At 43.0% G+C, this 12,816-nt stretch overlaps 1 protein-coding gene across 18 annotated transcripts in view; it reads left to right on the top strand.

Moving 5' to 3' along the window:
* Nucleotides 1-12,816, top strand: part of DOCK9 (dedicator of cytokinesis 9) — a 365,118-nt gene that overhangs the window by 336,052 nt on the left and 16,250 nt on the right. For all 18 annotated transcript variants that reach the window (XM_040336152.1, XM_040336151.1, XM_040336141.1 and 15 more), the window contains one exon: nt 8,572-8,782. In XM_040336152.1, coding sequence (XP_040192086.1) covers nt 8,572-8,782 — 211 coding nt within the window. The remainder of the gene's footprint in view (nt 1-8,571; nt 8,783-12,816) is intronic.

Genomic DNA, 12,816 nt, shown 5'->3' with positions numbered 1-12,816 from the left:
ACATGTGTGGGACTTTTTGGGAGCCTAGCCGCGTACGGGACCCCGAAAACCAATCACCGCCTTCAGGATTTCTAAGGGCATAAATTTTTGATTTCACTCCTCACTACCTATCACAGTTTCGAAGGCAATAAAATGCCAAAACAGCACAAAACCCCCCCAAATGACCCCATTTTGGAAAGTAGACACCCCAAGCTATTTGCTGAGAGGCATGTTGAGTCCATGGAATATTTAATTTTTTTGCCCCAAGTCACTGAATAATGACCAAAAAAAAAAAAATACAAAACGTTGTCACTAAATGATATATTTCTCACACATGCCACGGTTATATGTGGAATTGCACCCCAAAATACATTCTGCTGCTTCTCCTGAGTACGGGGATACCACATGTGTGGGACTTTTTGGGAGCCTAGCCGCGTACGGGACCCCGAAAACCAATCACCGCCTTCAGGATTTCTAAGGGCATAAATTTTTGATTTCACTCCTCACTACCTATCACAGTTTCGAAGGCAATAAAATGCCAAAACAGCACAAAACCCCCCCAAATGACCCCATTTTGGAAAGTAGACACCCCAAGCTATTTGCTGAGAGGCATGTTGAGTCCATGGAATATTTAATTTTTTTGCCCCAAGTCACTGAATAATGACCAAAAAAAAAAAATACAAAACGTTGTCACTAAATGATATATTTCTCACACATGCCACGGTTATATGTGGAATTGCACCCCAAAATACATTCTGCTGCTTCTCCTGAGTACGGGGATACCACATGTGTGGGACTTTTTGGGAGCCTAGCCGCGTACGGGGCCCCGAAAACCAAGCACTGCCTTCAAGATTTGTGTGAGTGAAATCAAAAATTTATGTCCTTAGAAATCTTGAAGGCGGTGCTTGGTTTTCGGGGTCTCATACGCGGCTAGGCTCCCAAAAAGTCCCACACATGTGGTATCCCCGTACTCAGGAGAAGTAGCAGAATGTATTTTGGGGTGCAATTCCACATATAACCATGGCATGTGTGAGAAATATATCATTTAGTGACAATGTTTTGTACATTTTTTTATTTTAATTTTTTTTGGTCATGATTCAATCACTTGGGGCAAAAAAATTAAATATTCCATGGACTCAACATGCCTCTCAGCAAATAGCTTGGGGTGTCTACTTTCCAAAATGGGGTCATTTGGGGGTTTTTTGTGCTATTTTGGCATTTTATGGCCTTCGAAACTGTGATAGGTAGTGAGGAGTGAAATCAAAAATTTGCGCCCTTAGAAATGCTGAAGGCGGTGCTTGGTTTTCGGGGTCCCGTACGCGGCTAGGCTCCCAAAAAGTCCCAAACATGTGGTATCCCCGTACTCAGGAGAAGCAGCAGAATGTATTTTAGGGTGCAACTCCACATATAACCATGGCATGTGTGAGCAATATATCATTTAGTGACACATTTTTCTTTTTTTTTTTTTTTCTCATTATTCAATCACTTTGGACAAAAAAAAAAAAAATCAATGGACTCAACATGCCTCTCAGCAGTTTCCTTGGGGTGTCTTCTTTCCAAAATGGGGTCATTTGGGTTTTTTTTGTGCTATTTTGGCATTTTATGGCCTTCGAAACTGTGATAGGTAGTGAGGAGTGAAATCAAAAATTTACACCCTTAGAAAGCCTGAAGGCGGTGATTGGTTTTTGGGGTCCCGTACGCGGCTAGGCTCCCAAAAAGTCTCACACATGTGGTATCCCCGTACTCAGGAGAAGCAGCAGAATGCATTTTGGGGTGTAATTCCACATATGCCCATGGCATGTTTGAGCAATATATCATTTAGTGACAACTTTGCGCAAAAAAAAATATATATATATATATATATTTATATTTCCCGCAACTTGGGTCAAAATCTAAAATATTCCATGGACTTAAGATGCCTCTCAGCAAATAGCTTGGGGTGTCTACTTTCCAAAATGGGGTCATTTGGGGGGGTTTTCAATTGTCCTGGCATTTTATGCACAACAATTAGAAGCTTATGTCACACATCACCCACTCTTCTAACCACTTGAAGAAAAAGCCCTTTCTGACACTGTTTGTTTACATAAAAACATATTATTTTTTTGCAAGAAAGTAAAGTTGAACCCCCAAACATTATATATTTTTTTAAAGCAAAGGCCCTACAGATTAAAATGGTAGGTGTTGCAAAAAAAATTTCCACACAGTATTTGCGCAGCGTTTTTTCAAACGCATTTTTTGGGGAAAAAATACACTTTTTTTTATTTTAAAGCACTAAAACACACTATATTGCCCAAATTATTGATGAAATAAAAATTATGATCTTAGGCCGAGTACATGGATACCAAACACGACATACTTTAAAATTGCGCACAAACGCGCAGTGGCGACAAACTACATACATTTTTAAAAGCCTTTAAAAGCCTTTACAGGTTACCACATTAGATTTACAGAGTAGGTCTACTGCTAAAATGACTGCCCTCGATCTGCCCTTCGCGGTGATACCTCACATGCATGGTGCAATTGCTGTTTACATATGACTCCAGACCGACGCTTGCGTTCGTCTTTGCGCAAGAGCAGGGGGGGACAGGGATGCTTTTTTTTATTTTTTTATTTTTTTATATATTTATTTCGCTTTTTTTATTTTATTTGTTAACTGTTCCTTCCATTTATTTATTTTTTTACCATTTTTATTGTTATCTCAGGGAATGTAAATATCCCTTATGATAGCAATAGTTAGTGACAGGTACTCTTTTTTTTTTTTAAATGGGGTCTATTAGACCCTAGATCTTTCCTCTGCCCTCAAAGCATCTGACCACACCAAGATCGGTGTGATAAAATGCTTTCCCATATTCTCAATGGCGCCGTTTATATCTGGGGGGGGGGACATTCCCTCCCACTGAATGTAAAAGCAGTCTAGAGGCTAATTAGCCGCTAGGACTGCTTTTACATGAAAGCCGACCGCTGGCTGAAAAGAATGATACCAAGATGATGCCTAAACCCACAGGCATCATTCTGGTATAACCATTCAAAGTCCTGCAACATACCAGTACGTTGATGGTTCTTGTTGGACATGTATTGTAATCTTTTTTTTTTTCATGCAGTCTGTTGGCTGAACAAAAAAAAGATTGATCGGTGGGTATGCCCACCATTAGAATACCTCCCTTCATCCACCCACTTCTAATGATGGGCATACATGCACCATTTATATATGCCGAAGCATGGGGGCATCCTCCCGCAAAAAAGTTATGCCGCGTACGGTCGGACTTTTCTATGCCGCGTACACACGGTCGGACTTTTCTATGCCGTGTACACATGGTCAGACTTTTCCACAGGAAAGCCTCCGTAGGAATGTCAACCGTATGTACGCGGCATTAGGAGCAAAATCGCTCCTCCGCCCCTAATGCCCCCATGCTCCGGCATATATGCTCTTTTTTGAACTGTAGTGGTGAAATCACCTCCTACAGCATTGGAGTCGCGGCTTTATATATCGTGGGAGCAAACGCTGTTGCTGTCACGCTAAATAAATCCGCACTGCAACTGAATGGCGTACCTGCTAAGCAAATGATGGTTAACATTAAAACAAAGTAACATTCCAGTATAACAGTAAGATCATACCATACCTGCAAAGCAAATACCTATAAAAAAACATAGTAAAAAATAAAACATTTTTTAACGCAACCTGTGCCTAAAATATATATATATGCCAAAGCATGGGGGCATCCTCCCGCAAAAAAGTTATGCCGCGTACGGTCGGACTTTTCTATGCCGCGTACACACGGTCGGACTTTTCTATGCCGTGTACACATGGTCAGACTTTTCCACGGGAAAGCCTCCGTAGGAATGTCAACCGTATGTACGCGGCATTAGGAGCAAAATCGCTCCTCCGCCCCTGCTGCCCGCATGCTTCGGCATATATGCTCTTTTTTTTAACTGTGGTGGTGAAATCACCTCCTACAGCACTGGAGTCGCGGCTTTATATATCGTGGGAGCAAACGCTGTTGCTGTCAAGATAAATAAGTCCGCGCAACAGCTGAATGGCGTACCTGAAAACAGTAAAATAAATTACATACCTGAAAAGCAAGCATGAAAAAACATAACAACAATAAAACTTTGCAGAATAGAATACAGTAAAAAAGAGCAGAACAATAGAGAGAGAATAGAGAGGGAGAGAACAATAAAACGACAACTATTTTTGGTTTTTTTATTTTATATTTTTTTGTGTGTTTTTATTTTTTACTTTTTTTTTTTTTTTTTTTAACACTTTTTTTTGTAACTGTGAACTGTAACTTCAACTTTTCGGTTCCAGGTTTGGGTCTCTCAAAATGCGATGGCATCTTGGGAGACCCTGTGTGAGTGTGCCTAGCCTGTGAAATGTTTCACCCTACACTAATAATTAACGTGTGTGTGGAAGCGTTCAAAACATTCACCAATGCAAAGACCAGGATTGCCAGGACATTTGGGACAAAAATAACGGGTGTCACGCCTAAATCCGCGCTTGGTACAGACACGACATTTTCTTTGGGGGGCTCGTTGGGTAGGGGTACTCGGGAGGACATAAGAAAAATGCCTCTCATGCAGTCGGCTTACTGCATTTGGTAGGAGATGGTGAGGTACAATACCGCCTGGATACAGGAGTTCTGTGATGATATCCCTCTGGAATTGAAGGAAGGATTCATTCCGTCCTGAAGCTCTGTATAAGACATGAGCATTCAGTAGAGCCAATTGAAATAAATGTAGAGACACTTTTTTGTACCAGCGTCTCGTCTTACGGGCAATATGATACGGCGCCATCAACTGGTCGTTGAGGTCCACCCCTCCCATATTAAGGTTATATTCGTGGACACAGAGGGGTTTCTCCACAACACCAGTCGCCGTACGAATTTGGACTGTCGTGTCTGCGTGAAGGGTGGTAAGAACGAAAACATTCCTATTGTCCCGCCACTTCACAGCGAGCAAATTTTTACATCTGCAGCAGGCTCTCGCCCCCGGCCTAACACGGGCATCTACAAGCCGCTGGGGGAAGCCCCGGCGATTAGGTCGCACGGTGCCACATGCTCCAATCTGTTGATCAAATAAGTGGCTAAAAAGTGGCACGCTGCTGTAAAAATTGTCCACATACAAATGGTACCCCTTTCCGAATAAGGGTGACACCAAGTCCCAAACAATCTTGCCAGCGCTCCCCATGTAATCTGGGCATCCTTCCGGCTCTACCTGACTATCTTTTCCCTCGTAAACCCTAAAGCTCCATGTGTAGCCTGTGGCCCTGTCACAGAGCTTATAGAGCTTGACCCCGTATCTGGCACGCTTGCTGGGAAGGTACTGTTTGAAAGACAAGCGGCCAGCAAATTTAATCAGGGACTCATCAACGCATACAACCTGCTGGGGATTAAACAAGGCTGCAAAACGTTCGTTGAAATGGTTTACGAGGGGCCGAATTTTGTAGAGCCGGTCAAATTCAGGGTCTCCACATGGACGACAAAGTGCATTGTCACTGAAATGCAGGAACCGCAGGATCGCCTCGTATCGTCTCCTGGCCATGTGAGCAGAGAAAATGTACATATGGTCAATGGGATGTGTGGACCAATACATCCGCAATGACGGAAATTTGTGTATGCCCATGTTGAGGGTAAGGCCCAGAAAGGTCTTAAATTCGGAAACCTCGAGAGGTTTCCATTCTTTGGCAAGGCGAGACTGGGGGTTAGCGGCGATGTAAGTACCAGCATATAAATTGGTCTGGTCCACAATAGATCTATAGAGATCTTCCGTGAAATACAGCGAATAAAAATCAAGTGACATAAAGTTCGCTGTATCCACCTGAATACCGGGTTGGCCAGTGAATGGGGGAAGTACAGGTGCTGTAGAAGTGGTGGGGACCCAATCAGGATAGGCAAATTCTACAGGAAGGGCACTATGGGCACGACGGGCCTGTCTCTGTCTTTTTCTTGGTGGCAGCGGGACACTACTTGTGCTTGCCACATCGCCAGCTTCAACTGCACTTATGGGACTCGCCACGTCACCAAGTGTTACTGCAGTGCTGGATAAACGACCAGGGTGTACTAGGCCGCTGGTGCTTGCCAATTCACCAGAAGGAATAGCGGCGCTAGTACTGGATCTCTGCTCCATACGAGGGTCCTGCGGTTCTTGCTGCTCAACAACATCAGAATGGGATCGGGTACGCCTGGCCTTAGCAGGGACCTCAACTTCGTCGTGCGAGCTATCTGACATGGAGCCGCTGTCGTAAATGGGTTCATATTCTGAGCCAGAATCTGTCAGATGCGTGACCTCCTCCTCTTCACTATCTGACATGCACATGAACTCAAAGGCCTGCTTATCATTGTACCTTCGGTTTGCCATTTTGGACTCTAAATTTAGTGGTACAATGGTAAGGATTCACAGGTAAAAAAAGCACCTGACTATAGAAAAGCAAATGTAGAAAACGCTTCAAAAAAAACTGTAAGCGATCGCAGGGATCAGGCCTGTCTCTGCGAACGCTGCAGTTATGTGTCTTGTGTTTTGTAAGTGACAGTGATCGATCGATACTGCACTTGGGTGGGTTGGGCTGGGCAGAGGGGGAAAACGCAGGTGCTAGCGGGTATCTGGGCTGATTCCGCTAACAATGCGTTTTTGGGTACCCTAAACTGCTGGGTACGCTAGTATAGATCTGATCAGATCAGGTATCGATCCGTTCAGATCCTATACCACTAAGGGGGGTGTATGCTTAGCGAGTGGGTGTAAGCGGTACTGGCTCTAACCTAACGCTGCCTGGGGTGACGCAGACCCTGACTGGCGCTAAAATTAAATTTATATCACCCGCCGGGTGATCAGGGGGTTAAACCTATTGGGTTATATACGGCGGGTGCTCTGATGCTATAAACAGCAAACTAACCAACCAGCGTCAACCGTAACACTTATACGGTGATCACTGGTGAAAGGGTTAACTAGGGGGCAATCAGGGGGTTAAAACCTTTATTCGGTAATATATGGGGGTACCTAACGCTTTCTAAAAACCTGGTGGCGAACCTAAAATAACTAAATAACTAACTGGCTAACCACGTCACCAGTGACACTTATACAGTGATCAGTGGTGAAAGGGTTAACTCTAGGGGCAATCAGGGGTTAAAACCTTTATTTATGGGGGTACCTAACGCTATATAAACCTGGCGGCGAACCTCAAAAAAAACTAACTGCCTAGCGGCAACAGTGACACTAATACAGCGATCAGAAACCGATCGCTTAGTGACACTGGCAATAGGGGTGAAAGGGTTAACTCTAGGGGCAATCAGGGGTTAAAACCTTTATTTATGGGGGTACCTAACGCTATATAAACCTGGCGGCGAACCTCAAAAAAAACTAACTGCCTAGCGGCAACAGTGACACTAATACAGCGATCAGAAACCGATCGCTTAGTGACACTGGCAATAGGGGTGAAAGGGTTAACTCTAGGGGCAATCAGGGGTTAAAACCTTTATTTATGGGGGTACCTAACGCTATATAAACCTGGCGGCGAACCTCAAAAAAAACTAACTGCCTAGCGGCAACAGTGACACTAATGCAGCGATCAGAAACCGATCGCTTAGTGACACTGGCAATAGGGGTGAAAGGGTTAACTTTAGGGGCAATCAGGGGTTAAACCTTTATTGGGGGGGGGGGTAGGGGGCTACCCTGGACCTAAAGGGGCCTAAACCTAACTGCCCTGACACTTTTTTCTGTCACACTGACACTAAAAGCAGTGATCAGAAAATAAATGATCACTGCAATCAGTGACACTGTGACAGGGGGTGATCTGGGGGTGCTGGGGGGGGTGATCGGGGGGGGTTATGTGCCTATGTGTGCTGTGTCAGTGTGCTGTTGGTGCAACTCACAGTACTGACGTCTTCTCTCCTCTGGAATCAAACGAAAAGACCGCCAGAGGGGAGAAAACGTCACTTCCTCCCTGCCTGTGTTTACAGTTACACAGGCAGGGAGGGCTCTGCTGCATTCTCATTCGCTGAGGGAGATCGAGAGGGGACGGCTGGAAACCAATAGCCGCCCCCTCCTCCCGGACCTCCCGTACACCGTTCCCGGCCGCCGCATGTACCGGAGGGGGTCCCGATCGGACCCCCGAACCGAGGTAAGGCGGGGACGTACCTATACGCCCATGTGCCTGTACGTGCCATATTGTGGACGTATATGTACATGCGGTGGTCGGGAACTGGTTAAAGTGCAAAAATTTAAGTTTTTCACACTTTATGATGGAGATTGTTCTTGAAAGTGTTATAATTTTGGTATTGAATTGAGCAATTATTTCTGCTCTTTAAGGAATAGTGTTATACATGTTTGGTATATGATTTATGCAACTGTTTGTGGGTATTTGTTGACATTTGTTATAAAATTGCGACTTGAAACACATTTTGTTTATATTTGGATATATTATAGTGATTGGTTATGTAGAATTCACACTGCTACACTTATAGGGGTTGTACGATAAAACATATTTTTTTTAATATTTGTGGCGAGTGATTGTTGGATAGCTTTTTTTTTATTTTTTTATAATGTGTATTAGCTATTTACTATTTTTCCCATTGACTTCTTGTTTGCCTCTTTTTTATAAAGATAAACCCGAAAGACTTGGACTCCAAATATGCCTACATCCAAGTCACGCATGTCACGCCTTACTTTGAAGACAAGGAACTGCAGGAAAGAAAAACAGAGTTTGAAAAAAGTCACAATATTCGCCGCTTTGTGTTTGAGTTGCCATTTACCCTCTCTGGAAAAAGGCACGGTGGGGTGGAAGAGCAGTGTAAACGCAGAACTATACTCACTGGTAAGTATACATTATACTATGTATAGCTAGTGAATCGAAATCACAGAAATTGGACTATACTGTTTCTCTTAAAAACATCATAGTGTAAAAAAGTATACACAGTGCATCTGGAAAGTATTCACCACGCTCCACTTTTTCCACATTTTGTTATGTTACAGCCTTGTTCCAAATGAATTCAATTCATTATTTTCTTCAAAATTCTACAAACAATACCCCATAATGACAACATGGAATAAGTCTGTTTGAAATCTTTGCAAATTTATTAAAAGGATAACATCCCATGTACATAAGTATTCACAGCCTTTGCTCAATACTTTGTTGAAGCACCTTTGGGACCAATTACAGCCTCAAGTCTTTTTGAGTATTATGCTGCAAGCTTGGCACTCCCATTTTTTGCACGTTTTTTCCCATTCTTCTTTGCAGGACCTCTAATACGCCTTCAAGTTGGATGGGAAGCGTCAGTCCCTATGCAATGCATATTTCTTAACTATCTTACCCGCCAGTGTGTTTTTAGTTCTGTGCAGTTTTGTGAGCTAGACAAGCAGCAGCTGAGCATTAACACGTGATTAAGAACTTGCACCTACCTTGTTGCAGCACAGTAATAGGGCCATTTGTTTTTTCCTCTCTCGCAGTCGTGCTCACAGATCGTAAAGCCTGATAGGCTCAGAGTGCTGACTTTGCCCTTTCCCAGTCTAAGTGCTGCTACACATGCAAATACTGGAGGCTAATATTAGGTTTATTGTACGAATGCTAGCCATATATAAATGATGTCTCTACTGGCAAAAGTTTACCTGTTTTTTTACTTGCTGGTCTGAAGAATTGCAGTACCTGCCTTAAATGTGACCTTAGGGCACTAGGTTCTGCATTCTAGTGCTTTCCAGACCTTTGTCAATTGTGTTGGCTAGTGACAGAGTGCTTTCCAGGTCCAGATCTGTGGCACAGTCTTTGGTATGTATCTGGTGGTGAGAGCACTGGTCTGAGCACTTGGAGCTGCTTCATTTATTAGAACTGCAGGGCACCATTATTACCAATATTTTCTCTTTTTTTTTTTTTTTACTAAAAGGGTTAAAATACTTGTTGCATCACTGCTCCTAATTGCAAGAGAAACCGTTTCATCTAAGTTGATCCTTGCTGCTGCCTACAGGTACCTGACCACCGCCAGCCATTTGATCCTCTCCTGCTTCCAGCAGCTGGTTTATGAGTACCAAAGGATTTACTTTAAATATTTTCTTTGTTTAAAATAAAAAGTAGGATCTTCAATACAGTTTCCATATATCATCAACATAACATAAATCATATGACATATTCCTTCAACAAAATGATGGTTACATTTCAAAACTTTGTCTTCTGAGCCAACATGTCCCTCCTTGCTGTGCAACATGTCAGTTCGCAAACAAACGGAGTCGTTCGCTGTATCGGGTCCCTCTGGCTTACAATCCACTAACCATTCCAGAGAGGGTTTACTACAGGCCCTCCATTAACACCCAGGAAATCTGTCTCCTGCTCGAGTTACATTCCTCGTGAGCTTCTCTAGTTTTTCTGGTACGGCCTACTCTTCCGTTTTAACCTGTGAGGATTTCATGGCAGCCATGCGGGATTTCATGGGCCAAATTGCAATTCTTTTGGCTGCAGAGGCCATAAGTGTTCCCCATGACTTCCCCTGCAGAATCATTATCTAAACTGCCTGCAACCCTAGAGGCTTTTGAGCCTTCAGCTGCAGAGGCTCTAACTGTTAAAGAATCTCAGAAATCCTTGCTGGATGATGATATACCTAAAGAGCTACAGACTCTTATTGATCTGGTGAGTGCCAACGTAAAAATGGAAGAACAGGCTGTAGCTTCTGCCTGTCTAAGATCTATTTGAGGCCCTAAGGCAGCCCATAGTTTGTTTTTCGTTCAAACAGCGGGTTGAACAAAAAAAAAACGAAAGGACTCTATTTTCCCCATCTACACATTTGAGGTGTATGAGGGCATCCTCCCTGCTTAGCCTTTGTATTCTGATGGTGAGGAGACTTCTGGCCCGTCAGAATACCACTAATCAGTGCTGCTCTGTATATGACCTCTACATTTAATGTATCTAGTGCATCATAACCAAACTCCATCTTTTAACCTCTTCAATACCAGCTTGTTTTCATTTCCAAAACCTTGTGGCAGAAAGTCAGATCACCTTGAGTGTCTGTTTCCTAAAAATAGTTAATTTTCAGGGTTTTGTTCTGTCCTGATATTGTTTTTGCTATGAGTTATAATAAAATAAGAGAAACTTTTGTATAACAAAAAAGAAAATCTCAGTTTATTAAATACCACCAAAAGAAAGCTCAATGTGGCAAAAAAAAGCTAAAGTTAACTTCGGTTAAAGTGGTTGTAAACCCAAAAATAAAAAACAAAAAGCCTGCAAGACAAAGGCATAATGAGCTAGTATGCACAGCATACTAGCTCATTATGAAATGCTTATCTTAGACCGAAGCCCTTGCAGCAGTCCCCGTACACATCTCTGGCTGGCGACATCGTTCCCAAAGTTACTTGCAGGTATCGTGGGCTCCGGCGCGCAAGACCCGCCAGCAACAGTACAGACGTGCCATTGCTTCAGTGCACATGTGCCTATGATGTTGGCACATGCTGATACAGGGGACCACTTTTTACCCTGGATATCTCCTAAATCTGCACCGTTTAGGAGATAGTGGGTCTGTAAGGGTTTACAACCACTTTAAGGACAAAAGGCAAGACAGGTCAATCTTGATCATGAATGATATTTGTGGAACAATATGTGGTGCAAAGCAAACAAGTTTCCGGACAACTGCAGTGTCCCCTTCATCAGGGCTATAAATAAGCACCATGTACAATACCTTCTAATATATACTTGGTGTGCGCTCAGACTTGAACATGTATTTATGGTAATATATAGACTATTCAGACTTCACAAATTATATCCTTGCCCTAGTTTGTGGCTTACAAATTAGTAATACAAATAGCAAAAGGTGCAATCAGCGCAAAAATATATAAATACGTGTAAAATAAATTAATTCCCTCCCAAAATTATTATCTTATATTATATTCTATTATAATCTTAAGGAAAGTCACAAAGTCCAGAAAAATACATGTTATATAAGGTTAGTGCAGCGCGTACAATTCAAATGATGCAATAAAAATGAAAAGGAAAAAAAACCTGGGCCAAAAAATCTATCAAAATCCAAATTAAACGTGAATAATAGTCCAAGAAATTGTGTGACGAACAAATTCCAGAATCCGTTAAAATTTACCAGTGACAAAGATTTAAAACAATAGGTGATCCCTCCACCACTATAGGATTGGCCACTCTCACCTTAAGGCATGAACTCCTGTGTTCACCAGGCAGTCATGCAAGCAAAAATGCAGATACACCCGATGGCAAATTGTCTTATCGGGTCCCTCAGTATTCCACAGCAGGATATTAAACCATGTATGGAAGAAAGACAGATCTAAGTGCTCTCCGTTTTTAAAATTACTAAAATTTATTGGATAAGCATAAAACTACTCGCAAAGATCCGAACGATCAGTAGCATAAAACAAACAAACAACAAGTTTGTTTCATGAAAGTACGGCAGCAGGCGACGTATGCGAAATACTGAGGGACCTGATAAGACAATTTGCCATCGGACGTATCTGCATTTCTGCTTGCATGACTGCCTGGTAACACAGGAGTTAATGCCTTAAAGTGGAGTTTCCATCAAAAATATAACTTTGCTTTATATTGTAGCTTGAACCTGAAAAAAAAAATGCCTGTTGCTATGCGGTCCCACAAAATCTGCCTTCCTATTCACCTCGGATCCTGACGTCCGCTCCCTCGGCTCCCAGGATGCCGTGCGCTTCCCCTGTGTCTCCCGGCTTGTTGATGTTTATGGGTTGCCATCACAACGGCGTGCACTTTCGCCGCCGCCGCTCATTGTGATGACAACCCAAGTGTTTGACGGCGCGGCAGTTCTATTGCGGATGCACGAGAATGGGGCGGGACGGGCGGCCCTTTCAGCTAGTCATCCACAGTATTCCTGGAAGTATTTG

Source organism: Rana temporaria, chromosome 2, assembly GCF_905171775.1.
Source record: "Rana temporaria chromosome 2, aRanTem1.1, whole genome shotgun sequence".
Taxonomy (NCBI): Eukaryota; Metazoa; Chordata; class Amphibia; order Anura; family Ranidae; genus Rana; species Rana temporaria.
This window is presented reverse-complemented; position numbering and strand designations above follow the sequence as displayed.